General features: G+C 38.1%; 1 protein-coding gene across 5 annotated transcripts in view; it reads right to left on the bottom strand.

Annotated features, from left to right (window-relative positions):
• UGGT2 (UDP-glucose glycoprotein glucosyltransferase 2) overlaps window positions 1-16,162 on the bottom strand; it is a 197,136-nt gene that overhangs the window by 58,797 nt on the left and 122,177 nt on the right. For all 5 annotated transcript variants that reach the window (XM_045978339.1, XM_045978338.1, XM_045978337.1 and 2 more), the window contains exons 21-23: window positions 13,903-14,109; window positions 9,763-9,894; window positions 3,247-3,371 (exon numbers count right to left, since the gene is read on the bottom strand). In XM_045978339.1, coding sequence (XP_045834295.1) covers window positions 3,247-3,371; window positions 9,763-9,894; window positions 13,903-14,109 — 464 coding nt within the window. The remainder of the gene's footprint in view (window positions 1-3,246; window positions 3,372-9,762; window positions 9,895-13,902; window positions 14,110-16,162) is intronic.

Here is a 16,162-nt window from a genome sequence, read left to right on the forward strand (position 1 = left end):
TGACTTTAAAACAAAATAATTATGAGGAAAGGAGTAATTTATATAATGATAAAAGGAACAATTCATTAGAAATGTAACAGTTCTGAATCAGGGTATACATGACTATAGCTCAAAATACTTAAAATAAAAATTGACAAAGTTATAAGAATTAGATGATTGATCCATGATTCTAGCAGTGTTTCCACAAACTTCTTTTAGTAACTGACAGATAAAACAAGGTATTCAGCATTTCGATGGCTGGAAAAAACTTAGCATGTTCAATATAATAGGTATAAAATCCTCCTCACAATTAGAGAATATCCCTTTAAAAAAATGAAGCATGGGACAATGATAAGAATGAATGTTGTCTCACAAAATTCAGAGAAATAAATAATAAATAACTGATATTCACAAATCATGGTCTCTAATCACAGTTCAAAACAAACTGGAAATCATTTATACACTGTGCCATTTAAAAATTCTGTAGCACATCTTATTCATTTATTTATTCAATAAATATTTACTAGATGCCTAACAAGATCTAAGTATAATTCTATATAAAGAAGATAAAAACAGTAAAATGGACCACGGATTTGCCCTGATGAAGCCAAGAATTATAAATATTTCAAAACATTTAAAAAAAATAAACAAATGTTAAAAAAAACACAGAAATTTGAACATACTAGCACTGAATCATAATGAAATATATTTTAAAACTTATGTGATACAACTAAATAAGTGTAAGAGATGCTTTAAACTGGTAATTTAAGGATATGTAAGGGAGAAAATGTGATATTAATAAGTTATGAATTCAACTTGAGAAGTTTATAAAACAGAATAGATTAAAAAGAAATAAAAAGAACTGAAACCGATTAAAAAAAAAAAAACCAATTAGGAGCTTGGCATGTCCTAAGTCCACATCTATGAAAAGTAAAAAAGTAAATCAGTAAAGTAAGTCTAATAAAGTAGACAAATCTTTGATTAAATTAAGCAAACTAAATCAAGAGAAAAGCCAACGTAAATGAGAAGTTTAAGAGCTGGATGCTAGGGAACAAAGCTGTTAAAATTCACAAATGGCATGAGAGTCTAATAGTAGACAAAATGTTACAAAAATTGAGAGTTGAGCAAGAAAGATCAATATAGAACCTAATATTGTTCCTGTAATTTAGCATTAAACAATTGGAAAATGCAGTTTAAAATACACCATTTACAATATGAACTAAAAGCATAAAGTGTAAGGGAATAAAGAAGAAAACATGTGTAAGATGTCATGGGACACAAGTGAAAACTTCACTGAAGGACCCACAAGGAACACTAAGTGTGTCTAACCATCTACCTATGTATTCTCATATATATTTTTATATATAAATCATATACCACAATTATATACCATATACATCAGTTACAAACCTATATTATTTTATATATTATATACACAACTATATATAAAATGTATTATACACTTATATAGCTATACACAAGCAATATATGACTATATGTAATAGATGGGTAATTTAATATTGTATAGTGATGGTAATTCTCCTTAAACTATCTATAAATTCAAAGAAATTCCATAAAAATTCCAGGAACTTTTTTTTTAAAGGAACTTGCTATGTTGGTCCTAATCGTATTTATACAGAAAAACAAGTAGCCCAAAACAGTCAACACAATTTTGAAGACAAGGCAGAATTTCTGCTATCTAGTATCAAAATTCATTATAGAGCTAGGGTAACTGGAGTGTGGGACTGGTACAAGACAGTACACTACTGGAACAGAATAAAGAGCCAAGAAGAATTGAAAATATCACTCAGTAAAAAAATGAAACTGTAAAACTTCTAGAAGAAAATAGAGGAGAATATCTTTATGAATTTAGTCTAGAGAAAATTCTTATACATTGTACACAAACACACACGCTCACACGAAAGGCACAGACAAGCTGTGAAGGAAAAAAACCTGATAATATTTTCATATTGAAATTAAAAACATCGATGTATCTGGTAAAAAATTACAATAAAAGGGACGCCTGGGTGGCTCAGTTGGTTAAGCGGCTGCCTTCGGCTCAGGTCATGATCTTAGCGTCCTGGGATCGAGTCCCATATTGGGCTCCTTGCTCGGCAGGGAGCCTGCTTCTCCCTCTGCCTCTGCCTACCTCTCTGCCTACTTGTGATCTTTCTCTCTGTGTCTTTCTCTCTCTGACAAATAAATAAATAAAATCTTTAAAAAAAATTACAATCAAAAAGTAAATGGCCATATCACCAACTGTGATATAATACACGAGGCACTTATAATTGATGGAGATTAGTACAGAGAATCACAGAAAATATTTATACATCATTAAAAGAAGAAAATAACCCGACAGAGAGCTAAGCAAGACACGTGTGGGTTTTTTACAGAAAAGTAAACATGAGTGAAAATAATCGTATGAAAAGATACTCAACTTTACTTAAAGTCAAGGAAAAGCAAATTACAAAAAGACACAATTTCACATGCACAAGATAGAAAAAATTAACAAGTGGGGTAACACCAAGTACTGGTAAGAACTGGGGGACGAGCTCTCGCGTTTCTGGTGGGAGCGTTAGCTGCTGCAACTCCTAACAGTATGTGGTGAAGCAGAGGCGGCACAGACCCTCCGACCCAAATGCAACACTCCTGTGCTCTCGAGAAACTTCCACTTCGCAAGCAGACACTTACAGCGCGTTTCTTACGGCGTTGCTGACCCAGTAAAAAACTACAGCCAAGTTAACCATATCTCAGTATGGGATTATGAACGAACTATAGTATATGCATTAAATGAAACACTAAGAAGGAAGTGAAACGCAGACACTAGCTTTACGTGTGTGAATGGAGTAGAGCTCCAGCAGAAGGTGCAAAGGAGCCACAGTGAATAGCATTTCTCTGTTGAAGTCAGGCATTCAACACATCAACACTGATCACGCACATCCACGTAAGAAGCAAAAGCATAAACGCAAACATGGGATCATGCACGCAACACTTAGGAAAACGGTTACCTCTCAGGAAGGAGGGAGACAGGCTCGGGGTGAGGAGCAAAGAGGACAGTAAGGTCCAGAGCAAACAAAACAAACTATTGTCATCTACGGTTTGGTGGTGGGAGGATATGGATGCTTTTTGTTTTTTCAATATTCTCCACATACCTCTTATTACAGCTGATGTGCATATCTGAAACACTTTCTAATCTTAAAGAGAAAAAATAAGATGCAAAATAGCACCCTCCCAAAATGAATTGCTCTTATGATTTTAAATACTTACTTCTTTGAGCTGATTTCCATATTTTCAACAATGCCTTTAATTTTCTCTACTAAATTAGTAAATGTTATTTTTTCCAAGAAGTAAAAGTCTTCTGTGTAGAAATTTTCATCTAAAGGTCCTGAGAACTTAAAATAAAAGGAGTTTTATTATTGTATACCTTCTAGAAGATACCAGTTTGGGACAAATATTTTCTCATCAGATAGATATTTAAGCAAAAACTGATTATAGATTAAACAGATGGTGGCTATCAGTTCCACAATTTACTAAATCTACTGGGAAACAAAGAAGAGAAAAATGTTTCTTACTCTGATATTACAAATAACATTTGCATAAACACCAAAATCAAACTGACAAAATAAAAAAGGAATAAATTATTTCCATTCGAAAGTTTCACTTTGAAACATAATACTTCCAAAAACCAAAGGCTTTCCATCCTAAGGTAAATTTCGAAAGCAAGTGTCTATATTTTATAAATCTTTTATTTTCAATTTGCTTTTCTATTCACCTATAAATTGTGGTCTACACTGTGTTGATATAAATTAGTACATAACCAAGGCATAAAAGAGCAAAAAACAGCAAATCACATAATTACTTAACTGTACCAACCCATCCTCGTTGAACTGATGCTGTACAACGGTCTGGAGCCCAGCAAGGTCATGCAGCTCACCTTTAAACTAGTAACTCTAGAGGGGCAAGATGTCAAACTGCCACGTACCTAATTTTGTAGGATGGCTATTCCATCACAACGCCCACCAACTCGACTACCATTAGCATTCCCCGAGTGAACTAGAATGTGCGGTCATCAGTGAACACAAGCCCCGATGTAGAAGGTCAGCCTGACATAGTCTTAGGCACAAGACAACTACACTTAAGGACAAACAACCGGAAGGCATATTGTCCAGAGCATTTTTTCCCCTTGGTTAAAAGACCAGAATAAAATGGTTGTAGCAGACTTTCTCACTTTCCCTTCATCTGCTTCCGCAATTAATATTTTCTAAAAATTGATAAAGTTCTTGACTCTCTTCTCATTTGCTCATATCACAGCTGACATGAGCTGGGATGTCAGCATTCCAGCTAGACAAATACCATATTTCAGTTTCAACATAAAAAATGGGCTCTTAAAAATGCAAAAAACAGGCACTATAAAACTAAGTACTCATATAAACATTTCATTGCCTTAGGATTTGGTACCCCTTTTAAGATAACTTCGAAAGCACTTTCAATGCTGTATTTTATGGACTATGACTAGGAGAGTCCTGGAAAAGAGCTGGATTTTATCTATATCACCTCTAGTGATTACAGCACTTTTGTCAATAACTTAGAAAAAGGGAGCATCTCAAATTAGTTTAAGGGGTTAATTAGACCGGCTATCTTCACTGATTAAAATCCACCAGAGAACTGCCTCTATTTCACCGATGTAAGTTCAGTATGAAATAGCTGGGAGAAACGTGATTCTGTGGTGTCTTAATTCTTCTACTTAAAGTTGAACATAATATTTGTGGAATAAGGTAACTTAAATAGTATAAAATTCACATAATGTCCAAGCTGGGAAAAAGGAACACTGAACTTGAAAGTCCTGTTAAAAACACAATACAACCTATTCGGTGCCTATCCAACCTATCCATCTTCTTCTTCTTGTTTTTTAAAAGATTTTATTTATTTGACAGAGAGAGAGAGAGCGAGAGATCACAGAGAGGCAGGGAGAGGCGGGGGGAAGCAGGGTCCCTTCTGAGCAGAGAGCCTGATGTGGGGCTCGATCCCAGGACCCTGAGACCATGACCTGAGCCAAAGGCAAAGGCTTAACCCACCGAGCCACCCAGGTGCCCCAACCTATCCATCTTCTTTACAACACTTTGGAAATGTGATTTTTCAGTTATAGAGAGTAACTGTTGTAATAGAAATGCATTACCACCTCTGACAGCTCATTAATATTTTAGAAAACTCAGAGTACTCAACCATATACTGAGCTAAAAATCTCTCTACACTCATGGAGGTCGCAGCAACTGGCCTTGATTCTCTTCTGACTCTCATCAAGTGTAATGCAAACGGAGACTACAAATGTATCCACTATTTCTTATGACAGCCTTCAAATATTTATTTTTTTAAAATTTTTATTGATTTTCTTGGTAATAGTAATAGTAATAGAAGTATATTGTGATATAGGACTATGTTCTTTTTTTTTTTTTTTTAAATATTTTATTTATTTGACAGAGAGAAATCACAACTAGGCAGAGAGGCAGACAGAGAGAGAGGAGGAAGCAGGCTCCCTGCCGAGCAGAGAGCCCGATGTGGGGCTCGATCCCAGGACCCTGGGATCATGACCTGAGCCGAAGGCAGAGGCTTAACCCGCTGAGCCACCCAGGCGCCCCAAGCCTTCAAATATTTAAAGAGAAAACAGGAATTACTATTTATTGAAAATTTACTATCTGTGGCTGCTTTATGTGCTTTAGGTTTAAAAGTATATGTAATCTCCGATGACTCTGTAAAATAGACTATCATCATTCCCTCTGCCCAAATGACATTTCCAAACCAAGTCTCATAGAGGTCATATAATTAATGGTGCAAATGGAATCTGAATCCAGATGTGTTTGGCTAAGAAAAAGGTCTTGCTTGTTTCTCTACTTTCTGCTACCCCTTGTCTTTCACCAATTTGTAAACATGTAGGTTAATAACAGTAAATCCATTATACTTATAGTAACAGTGTTATTTAGCACTTTATTGACTACTAAAAACATATAAATTTTTAATTCTTGAGCATATAGTAAAAAAGTATAAGATGACTGCTGCCCACCCCCCCAGTTTTAATCATTACATTAAACAATTTGGCTCTGAGTATGTTCCAATTCTACCAAACATTTGGACAGGTTCAGAATTAAGACTGATTCTAAAGTGTCAGATTTCAATCACTGACCTATCTGGTTCAGAGCTGTAACTATCTGCTACAAATGCTGTGATTATTGTATTTTTTAAGCATTACTTGGAGACAGAGTAATAAGCTAAGTATCACACGACAGCTCATAAACCGCAGTACTGCTTTTCAGATAGACTTTTCAGTTTGAAACAGACTTCCACAAATAAAAGTATAATTTCCTATGAATCAACACACAAGTCAATGTAATTTGACTTAATATCTATCTCCAGCTCCAACCTCTCCCCTGCATTCGACTCCTGCGTTCAACTGCCAACCCAACGAGCGTCGGCAGACGTCTAGAACGGACTGGTGAACTCCTCCTCTGTGCAGGATGAACTCTCCTTCCCCTTCCACTCCTCCTCAACAACCCCACGCTGTCTGCAGACTTCCTCGCCTTGATTACATGGCAAGCCCACTCTGCCAGTTACACAGTTCTCTCACATCCCACGTCAAGTCTGTCAGCAATTCCTGTTCACTCTTTCTGCAAAATACATCCCACAGCCACTCCTCACTACCTCCACCAGACACATTCTGGTCCAAGCCACCGGCAGCTCTCGCCGGGACTACTGAAATGGCTCCCAGCTGGCTTTCTGACCCCTTACAACAGTTTATTCTCAACAGAACAGCCACTAGATCGCCACGTAAAACATGAGTTGGATCATGTCAGTCCTCTGTCCAGAACTATGAGCTTCATGACTCATCATCCAGCCTAAAGCAGGACTCTACATGGTCTATAAAACCCTACAGTGTCTGGTATGGCAGCTACTTCGCTCAGCTTCTCTCCTGACAACTCTCTTTGTAGCTGTGATTCCCAGAACACACGGCAATCATCTCACCTTGGGACCTTTGTCCTCAGTGTTCCCTCTATCTAGAACATTCTTCTTCCAGATATTCCACACGGCTTGCTCCCTCACGTCCTCTGGTTCTCTCCAAATGACACCTCATCAATAAGGATGTTACTTGTTCTCTGTTGCTGCCCACCAAAATATAAGCTTCACAAAAACATGTTTGTTCACTACTATACTCTCAGAATCTAAAAGAATGCTTGGTTCACAGCTGGTGCAAAATTGGGATCTGAATATGTATTTTTTTAAGTTTTTTTTTTTTCTCTTTTTTTTTTTTTAAAGATTTATTTATTTGACAGAGAGAAATCACAAGAGAGGCAGGCAGAGAGAGAGGAAGGGAAGCAGGCTCTCCGCTGAGCAGAGAGCCCGATGTGGGACTCGATCCCAGGACCCCGAGATCATGACCTGAGCTGAAGGCAGCGGCTTAACCCACTGAGCCATCCAGGCGCCCCATATTTTTTTAAGTTTTTATTTAGAGAAAGAGAGAGGGAGAATGAGAATCTCAAGCAGACCCCATGCTGAGTGCAGAGCCTCACGTGGGGCTCAGTCTCACGACCCTGAGATCATGACCTGAACTGAAATCAAGAGTTGGAGGCTTACCCGACTGAGTCAATGCCCAGGTACCCCTGGGATCTGATTACTTTTGTAAATTTCAAGGACAATGAGGAGAAATCATTATTCTAGGAAAAATAAACATAAGTATCACTAACATTTGTTATCACTAATATTGATAACAACTTATGAATTACATTAAACAATGACAAAGAAAACATAGGGGAGCTTTTTCATAATGTATTACCAAAAGGAAAGGTACTAGATACACCAGGTGTAATTTTTTCCTCTTTATCCCTTAAAATGCCAGACAGAGCCAAAGATAGCCACATACTATAAAACTGTTCTAAAAAGCTACATTTCGGGGCACATGCATGGCTCAGTAAAGTGGCCGCCTCTGGCCCAGGTCACAATCCCAGGGTCCTAGGGTCAAGCCCCACATCCGGCTCCCTGCTCAGTGGGGAGCCTGCTTCTGCCTCTGCCTGCCACTCCCCCTACTTGTGCGCGTGCTCTCTCTCTCTGTCAAATATATAAATAAAATCTTTTAAAAAATTTAAAAATAAATGAATAAAAAAAAATAAAAAAAGCTGCATTTCTTCCTAGAGCAACCGGTAAAAAAAAATCAATTCAATTTCTGCGTTTCCACATACCTCACTATCAAATTCACAAATACTTTGTGTTACTGTAATAACATGACAACTGTCGTCACTGATTTGTAAAACAGCACTGTACAAGGATGAACCTTTAGGAGCAAATGCAATTAGCTTGAACGCTGCTACACTGAAGCAGATATATTGATCTGTGAAGGTTTGCAAATCTGAGTCCCTCACTGTTCCAATTCCTACTATTTAAGGATTCAAGTAAGAGCGAATAAGCAGGGGCCTAGGTGGCTCCGTCATTAAGCGTCTGCCTTCACTCAGCTCATGATCCCGGGATCCTGGGATCGAACCCACATCAGGCTACCTGGTCCTCTAGAAACTTGCTTCTCCCTTTCCCACTCCTCTGCTTGTGTTTCCTCTCTTGCTGTGTCTCTCTCTGTCAAATAAATAAATAAAAAACCTTTTAAAAAATTTTAAAAAAGAACAAATAAGCATAATTTCAAGGGAAAATGATATGGTAATAAAACATTGGTGAAATGTAGAAAACAGGGGCCTTGGGTGGCTCAGTCAGTTAAGTGTCTGCCTTCAGCTCAGGTCATGACCCCAGGGTCCTGGGATTGAGCCCATCTCCTTGTAGGTCTGCCTGCTCAGCAGGGAGTCTGCTTTTTCCTCTCCCTCTGCCCCTGCCCCTGCTCATGCATGTATTCCTTCTCAAATAACGTAGAAAACAAAGAAAATGTTAAGAGTCTACTATATACAGCTTGGAAGACCTAAATTTAGGTACATATGATTTGGTAGTTTAAGCAAAGATAGGTCAAACACCTTGCATTAGTTGAAATCTTAATAAATCTAAGCACCAGATTCCATTTTTTAAAACTTAAATAATTCCTGAGAAATAAAACCAGATTCTCATACTCAAAAAATAAGCAGATATCATCATGAATTCTGTAGTTCTATAAAGGTTCTCTAATCAGAAAAAAGTTTCTGATATACTAAGAAAAAAAGTGATATAAAATTTTATACATACATATATATAATAGGATTACAATTCTGCATTTTTATAAACCAGACATGGCTTTGTAGAGTAGAAAAAAGGGTTAGAAGGTGAAACAATAAACTATTAATAATAAATTTTATTAGGAGGGTAAGAGTGGTTTTCCTTATAGATTTTAATCATTACATTAATAACTATTACATTTTACCTCCAGAATAACGATTCAATACTTTCTCAGAAGTTAGTCAATTGTTGAGAAAAGCGGTAAGAAAGAAGAGTCACAAGGTACTTTCTACACCCACTGCCAACAGTGGTTCTCAGTCACAGTGCTGTAGTGGATATGCAGTTGTTCGTTTTAACACTTGTAACACATCCAAATTAAAGCTCTGCCCATGAGACAGTCTAAACCCCCACCTTCAGCGCTGTCATCAGTGGGGGCTGGGGTGAGGGAACCAGTAGCACGCCCTATCATTCATGCCAGACCCGTGTGCTGTGTCTGGCGTAGGAGCCCCGACCTCTGCAAGTGCTGTAGCAGGTATGCGGTGAGACAGACACATTTGAAACCCCTCTAGCTCAGGTCCATGAAAAAAGTGAGCAACTGCTTTTTCTACTTACTTTCCCATTGCTGACAATACCTCGCTCTCCAGGACGCAATTTAAGTACATCTTGACAGAACAGCTGATGAGTTTGGAAAATATTCACTCCAACAGTGTTATATTTTTTCTCAAAAGCATTCTTATCCATCCCCTAAAGCATAAATCAAGAAAAATGAAATTAGCAAGAGAAAAAGATATTAAATCGTTTTCTTAAAGCCTGCTTTATATTAATGCTAAATTAGAAATTATTCTAAATTATGACTTTTAAAAGTACTATTTTCTTCTGCAACATTAAAAAAAGAATATTTCTTTGCCAAGTCAGTTACCATATTTGTAAATCTTGTTACAAGCAGATATCATATGCCATTCATTCTTAGAAAATTTCAGGTGGATTATTGATTAGTAATAGGCTGGGAGGCATCAACAGAAACAAAATTTAACATTAAAGAAATGAAACAAATGTTTATTAAATTCTGAACTCACTACCCCCATTTGGAACACTTGGTAAAAACAACGGTTTAAAATAGAAATACCCTACCTCACCTCATTCTACCAATCTCAAAAAACTAATTTAGTAATAATGCATTTCATTTCTGAAATACACAAGTAATCCTTGGCTAGAATCAGAAATATATGGACATTCACAGAAAAAAAACCACGAACAGGTTCTTCACATCTTCACACTAAGACACACTTCTCCACATCAGTACTTATGAAATTTTGATGTTCCATCACCTGGTGTCTTATTAAAATGTAGTTCCTACTTCAGAAGATCCAGGGTAGGGCCTTAAATTCTGACTTTCTAACAGTTTCATTGTTCCCACGATGGTAGGAATGTTTCACTGCACTCACTGAGCACTTAACACGTGGCTAGTATGACTGGGGCACAGAACTTAAATTATTTACTTATTTATTCATTTTTAATTTTGTTTTTTAAAATGTTTCATTAAGTTCAATTAGCCAGCATGCTAATTAGTTTTTGATATAGTGCTCAACGATTCATTAGTTGCATATAACACCCAGTGCTCATCACCACACGTGCCAGAATTTAAATTTTAACTTTATTTTCATTTAAGTCTTAAAGAGCCACATTTAGTTTAGTGGATACAGTAGTGAACAGTGCAGTCTAGATCCTGCTTACTTCCAAAATCTCCATCTCAGTCAACCCATCTCTGACCACAAGCTCCAGAACTTCCAGCTCACGCAACCTGGTGTCATCAGACCATTATTCAACCCCTTCAGTCCTCAACCCCTACCATTTATTTACTGTCCATCACACCTCCTGTAATTTTCCTCCCGAGTTCCACCCCGAAGTCCTTTACCACAACAAAAACCTCCCATGCTTAGCTCCCTTGAATGCCTCCCTGAATTCATATTCACTGGCAAATCCCCAGCTCTGTTTGAGCACAACTCTGCTTCCCCTGCAACTAGAACCAAACTGTTAATACAGCTAGAGAAAAACATGCAACTAATACTGCTCTCACTTTCAAATGAGGGTCATTAACATCAAGGAGGCCCTAAGAAACCTTCCCATGCTAATGTATTAAATTCACTTGCTTACTCTCAGAATAATAGAGAAATATGTGGCATTTTCTCCTCTTTTCTCCAACCCCTAATAATACCTACTCTTATTCTTACACTTGGCAGTGACCGGAATTTCTTCTGAAAATGAATATAATTAGAAGTACTTCCTCCTGCTGCCACCAAATAAATCACTCTTCTCCAACTGTAACCATATATTATGCCTTCCTTCTGGTTAAAAGAGACAAACAGTTCCTTTTCTATTTTTTTTTTTTTTTTTTTAATTTCAGAGAGAGAGAACACAGGGAGGAGGAGCAGAGGGAATGGGACAGAGAGTCTGAAGCAGACCCCATACTGACAGTGAAGACCCACACGGGGCTTGATCCCAGGACCCTGAGATCACGACCTGAGCCGAAACCAAGAACCAGATACCCAAATGACTGAGCCACCCAGGCACTCCGAACATTTCTTTTTTTTTTTTTTAAAGATTTTATTTATTTATTTGACAGACAGAGATCACAAGCAGGCAGAGAGGCAGGCAGAGGGAGAGAGAGAAGCAGGCTCCCCACTGAGCAGAGAGCCCGATGCGGGGCTCGATCCCAGAACCCTGAGATCATGACCTGAGCTGAAGGCAGAGGCTTTAACCCACTGAGCCACCCAGGTGCCCCACTCCGAACATTTCTTAAGACCAACAGTTAACACTTGTCCACTGGATCCTGGCACCTCTCATCTACTCAAGAACTTTGCTCTTAACTCTGCTCCCCTTTCTCTGTATCATCCTCTCTCATTGTTTGGATGGACTGTGTCCATATAAAACAGTAACATCTCCCCAATTGAGAAATCCTTGAGCTCAAGTCCTGTTCTGGATACAAAATATTTCTCTGTTCGTGATAAAATAAAGTTTTTTTTTAAAAAGGGCTACTTATATTCATTTCCTGATTTCCCATTCTCTTTTCAATCTGCTTTTATACTTATTACTCCACTGAAACAATTCTCATCAATGATCACCTTAATAAGTAAGTGGTCAGTTATGAAGCCTATTTCAGGAACATCTGGCATAGTTGATCATTCCTCCTTGAATTATTTTCTCCAACTGACTTTCAGGATACCATACTTTCCTGGTTATGTTCCTAACTTGTTGGCTGCTCCATCTGTCTCCTTTACTGGATCATCCTTTTATTGCACACTTCTATATGTTGGAATGTTCCAGGGCTCTGTTTTCAGCCTCTCTTCTCTCTCATCCAACTTACTCCTGAGGTATCTCAGCCAGCTTCTTGGCTTTAAATTGTGTATAATGTTGGTAACTCTTGAAAGTGTCTGACTCTAAAAATACCCCAACAACCCTGAATTGATTTCTACACTCATTAACTCAACTGTCAATGCAACATCTCCACTTGAATGTCCAACAGGAACTTCCAACATGTTCAGACTTAACTTTTGATCCCTTAAGTGTCCAAATCTCATCTAGATTCCCCCATCTCAAAAAAAGACACCACCATCAATTCAAGCCACTCAAGCTAAAATGGAAGGGTATTACCTTTGATGTCACATACAACTGATCAGCTAAGCCTGCTGACTAGAGTCGTAACAAATACATGTGCCAACCACCTCACTATCTCTACCACCACCACCTAGTCCAAGACACTATTATTTCTTGCCTCGATTGTCGCAATAGCATTCTAACTGTTCATCCCATTTCCATTCCTGTCTGCCTACTACCAAATCTTCACATGGCATTCAAAGTCATCTTTTTAAAGATTACTCACTTCTTCAAGATTCCTCAGTGGTTTCCCATTATACTCAGGAAAGACTTCAGGCCCTTACCATGTCCTACAGGTGCTTGAAATATCTGGGTTCTGTTCCTGACCTCATCTCCTTATACTCTCCACATCACTGTCTCTATTTTGCTCATAATGATATTCTGCCCATACCTCAAACCTGGAAAGCTGACCTCTGTGGCAGTCCTTTAGACTTACTGTGTTCCTGAATCTGGTACATTCTTCTTGCAGATTTTCCACGACTTGATTTCTCGTTTCAGACCTCTGCTTAAACGTAAATTCTTTAGAGATGCCTTCCCTGACCACTCCAGCTGAAAGAGCATCCCTCAAACTATCTACCCTCTTCTTTCTTTATATTGTTCCAGTACTATTCAGTCCGTCTGTCTCTCCTACTACCATGTAAGCTTCACATAAGCAGGGACTGAATATACCTGCCTTGTTCACAAGTGTATCTCCACTGTCTGGCAGACAATCAAAAAATAGTTTTGTAAGGATTAATTCATCTTCCTTCTTGAGGATCACTTTCATCTTTATAATGTCCCTTGTGCTGGACCCCTTCAGGGAAATACCCGAGTATTATCTACATAGTCCTTTTACTCCCAGTTCTTCATTTAAGTCCATGTCCTAACCAGAATGCCATCAACTTCAAGGATCACAAAGTAGTAGTAGAAATATTTGGTTTGCTAAATGCCTTGATGCAAAGTCATATCATTTAATATTTATCTTTTCCCATTTGAAGGAATGCTTATTATGCCCAACTGATTATACTTATTTCTTGATGTTTTTCAGTAACATGGTAACACTGGCTTATACTTCCTAAATACACAACAGATACTTATTCCAAACAAACAGGTACTGACCTCAGTAAGGAATGTTTTCATTTTTTCTCCAGAGTAAAGAGCTGTAGCAGTTTCTTCCTTTGCCAGTTTCCTGAGAAAGTTTCTCAAAAAGCTGTTTTTCTGTGTAAGAAAAGCTGCCAAAACTCCTCTAGAAATAGCTGTGTTCTCTTCATTTATTTTTGAAGTAGGATTATAAATAACCCCCAACCGACTGTGAACACTTGTTTTCTGCAAAACACATTTATAGGTGAAAAAGATCAGATTTCGCATGGCTTTGTACAGCTGAACTGTTTTCGTTCCCATCAAGTCTGTTCAGTGCTCCACAGAGCATCTTTCTGGGTGGACTGTACTGAACGTGCACCTGCGGACACAGCCTACGAACAGCCACTGTCGTAACTCGAAGTGCTTCATCTCTTAGTACAAAGAGTGTTTCAGAATGCAGCTTAGGTTACCCTCTTTTTGGGTGTGAAATGACACATAGAAAACAATACACAAAACAGAAGTGCAAAACTTAATGAAAGTAGCCCATAAAACCATAATCCAGGAGGAGAAACAGAGCCATATCAGCAACCCAGAGTCATCTCTCTTACACGCTGCCTGTCACTACACTCTCCCACTTTTCTAGAAACAACCCCTACCCTGTTATGTATTGGTCGTATCATTCTTGCTGCTTTCTGGTTCATCCCCTAAGTATCATCGTTAAACATTTAAGCTGTTTTCAACTTCATATACATATAACCCTATGGTATGTGTTCTTTCCTGCTCTGTTTCCACTTAACATGTTGGTTGTGAGATTGGCCAACATTGTTTTGTGTGGCTCTAGTTTTGTACAGAATTCCACAGGATTCTGTAGGATTGTACAGAATTCCACAGTATGAATATACTCTATTTTATCTATTCTACTGATGCTGGGCATTTGAATTTTTTTTGCTGTTGGCATTCTACAAACAGAGCAAGAAGAATACAGCATTAGCCATGAAGGCTTCTTGCCAGAACATGCTGAAGTTGAATCTAATTAAGCTTCAGACATAACTTCCAGTGCAGAGGAGATATGAGGGCTAGAGAAAAGTTAAAAATACTACAAGAAAAAAAAAAAATCAGTGAAATTCAGAATGTGGGATTTTATATAAAGCAACTAGCTTGGTCTCTTTAAAAAGTCACCAGACAAAATGTGGATGTGACTGTTCTACAACAAAAGAGACTAATGAAATTTAACAATGAAATGCACTGTGAGAAGCATGTTTGGATCCTGCTTTGAAAAAAGGAAAGACACCTTTGTGGGAATGATTTAATGAAGACTTAGCACTAACAATGTGAGGGGCTATTGCAGTTATGTAGAAGAATACCCTAATTCTTGGAAAATGCATGTTGAAGTATTAAGGATGATATATGCTGATTTCTACAACTTACTTTATAATGATTTAGACCATTCCTGCCCTTCCCCCCCTACAAACAGATAATTAGAAAAATCAAATATGGCAAGATGTTAATAATTATAGAATCTAGGTGCTGGATATATAAGTGTTCATTACATCAGTCCTTTGAACTCTGTGCAGTTTTGAAAAGAAAACATGGTCTCCAAAAAACGGCCCCAAAGAGCCTTAAGGAGAGGACCCAGTAAGATAAAGGCAGCAGTTAGAAACAAGCTGGCTACAATGAATTGAAAATGACAGAGGCTCAAGATATAATACCGGAAAGAATAAAACTCCAAAATGATACCACAGATAATTTAGTTAATAAACAAGATCAGGAAGTCAGCAAATTATAGCCTGTGGGTGAAATTCCATCTGGAGCCTGTTTTCATAGGGTCCTCCAGGCAAGAAAATGTTAGGTGAAATGATAGAGCAGCCAGAGGTCTAACAGCGAGAAGCAGAGAAAGAGACAGATGAAAAGAGCTGTCCTGGGATCACACTCATCCTTAAGGTTCTGTGAAACTGCATATATTCTCACTTAGGAAAATGAGAACTGGGCATGGCACACATTTGAAGGTGTTCCCTGAATAAACACTGCTGAATAAAAAGGTCTTCGGAGGGCACCTGGGTGGCTAAGTTGTTAAGTGTCTGCCTTCAGCTTAGGTCATGATCCCAGGGTCCTGGGATCGAGTCCAGCATTGGGCTCCCTGCTCGGTGGGGAGCCGCCTTCTCCCTCTATACTTACCCTCTGTTCATGATCTCTCTCTCTGTGTGTGTGTAAGAAATAAACAAATAAAATCTTAAAAAAAAAAAAAAAAGCTACTCTGACCAGGCAACTCTGAGGAAGTCAGGTTTAAAAATAATATTAA

The sequence above is a fragment of the Meles meles genome, chromosome 14 (assembly GCF_922984935.1).
Source record: "Meles meles chromosome 14, mMelMel3.1 paternal haplotype, whole genome shotgun sequence".
NCBI classification, from domain to species: domain Eukaryota; kingdom Metazoa; phylum Chordata; class Mammalia; order Carnivora; family Mustelidae; genus Meles; species Meles meles.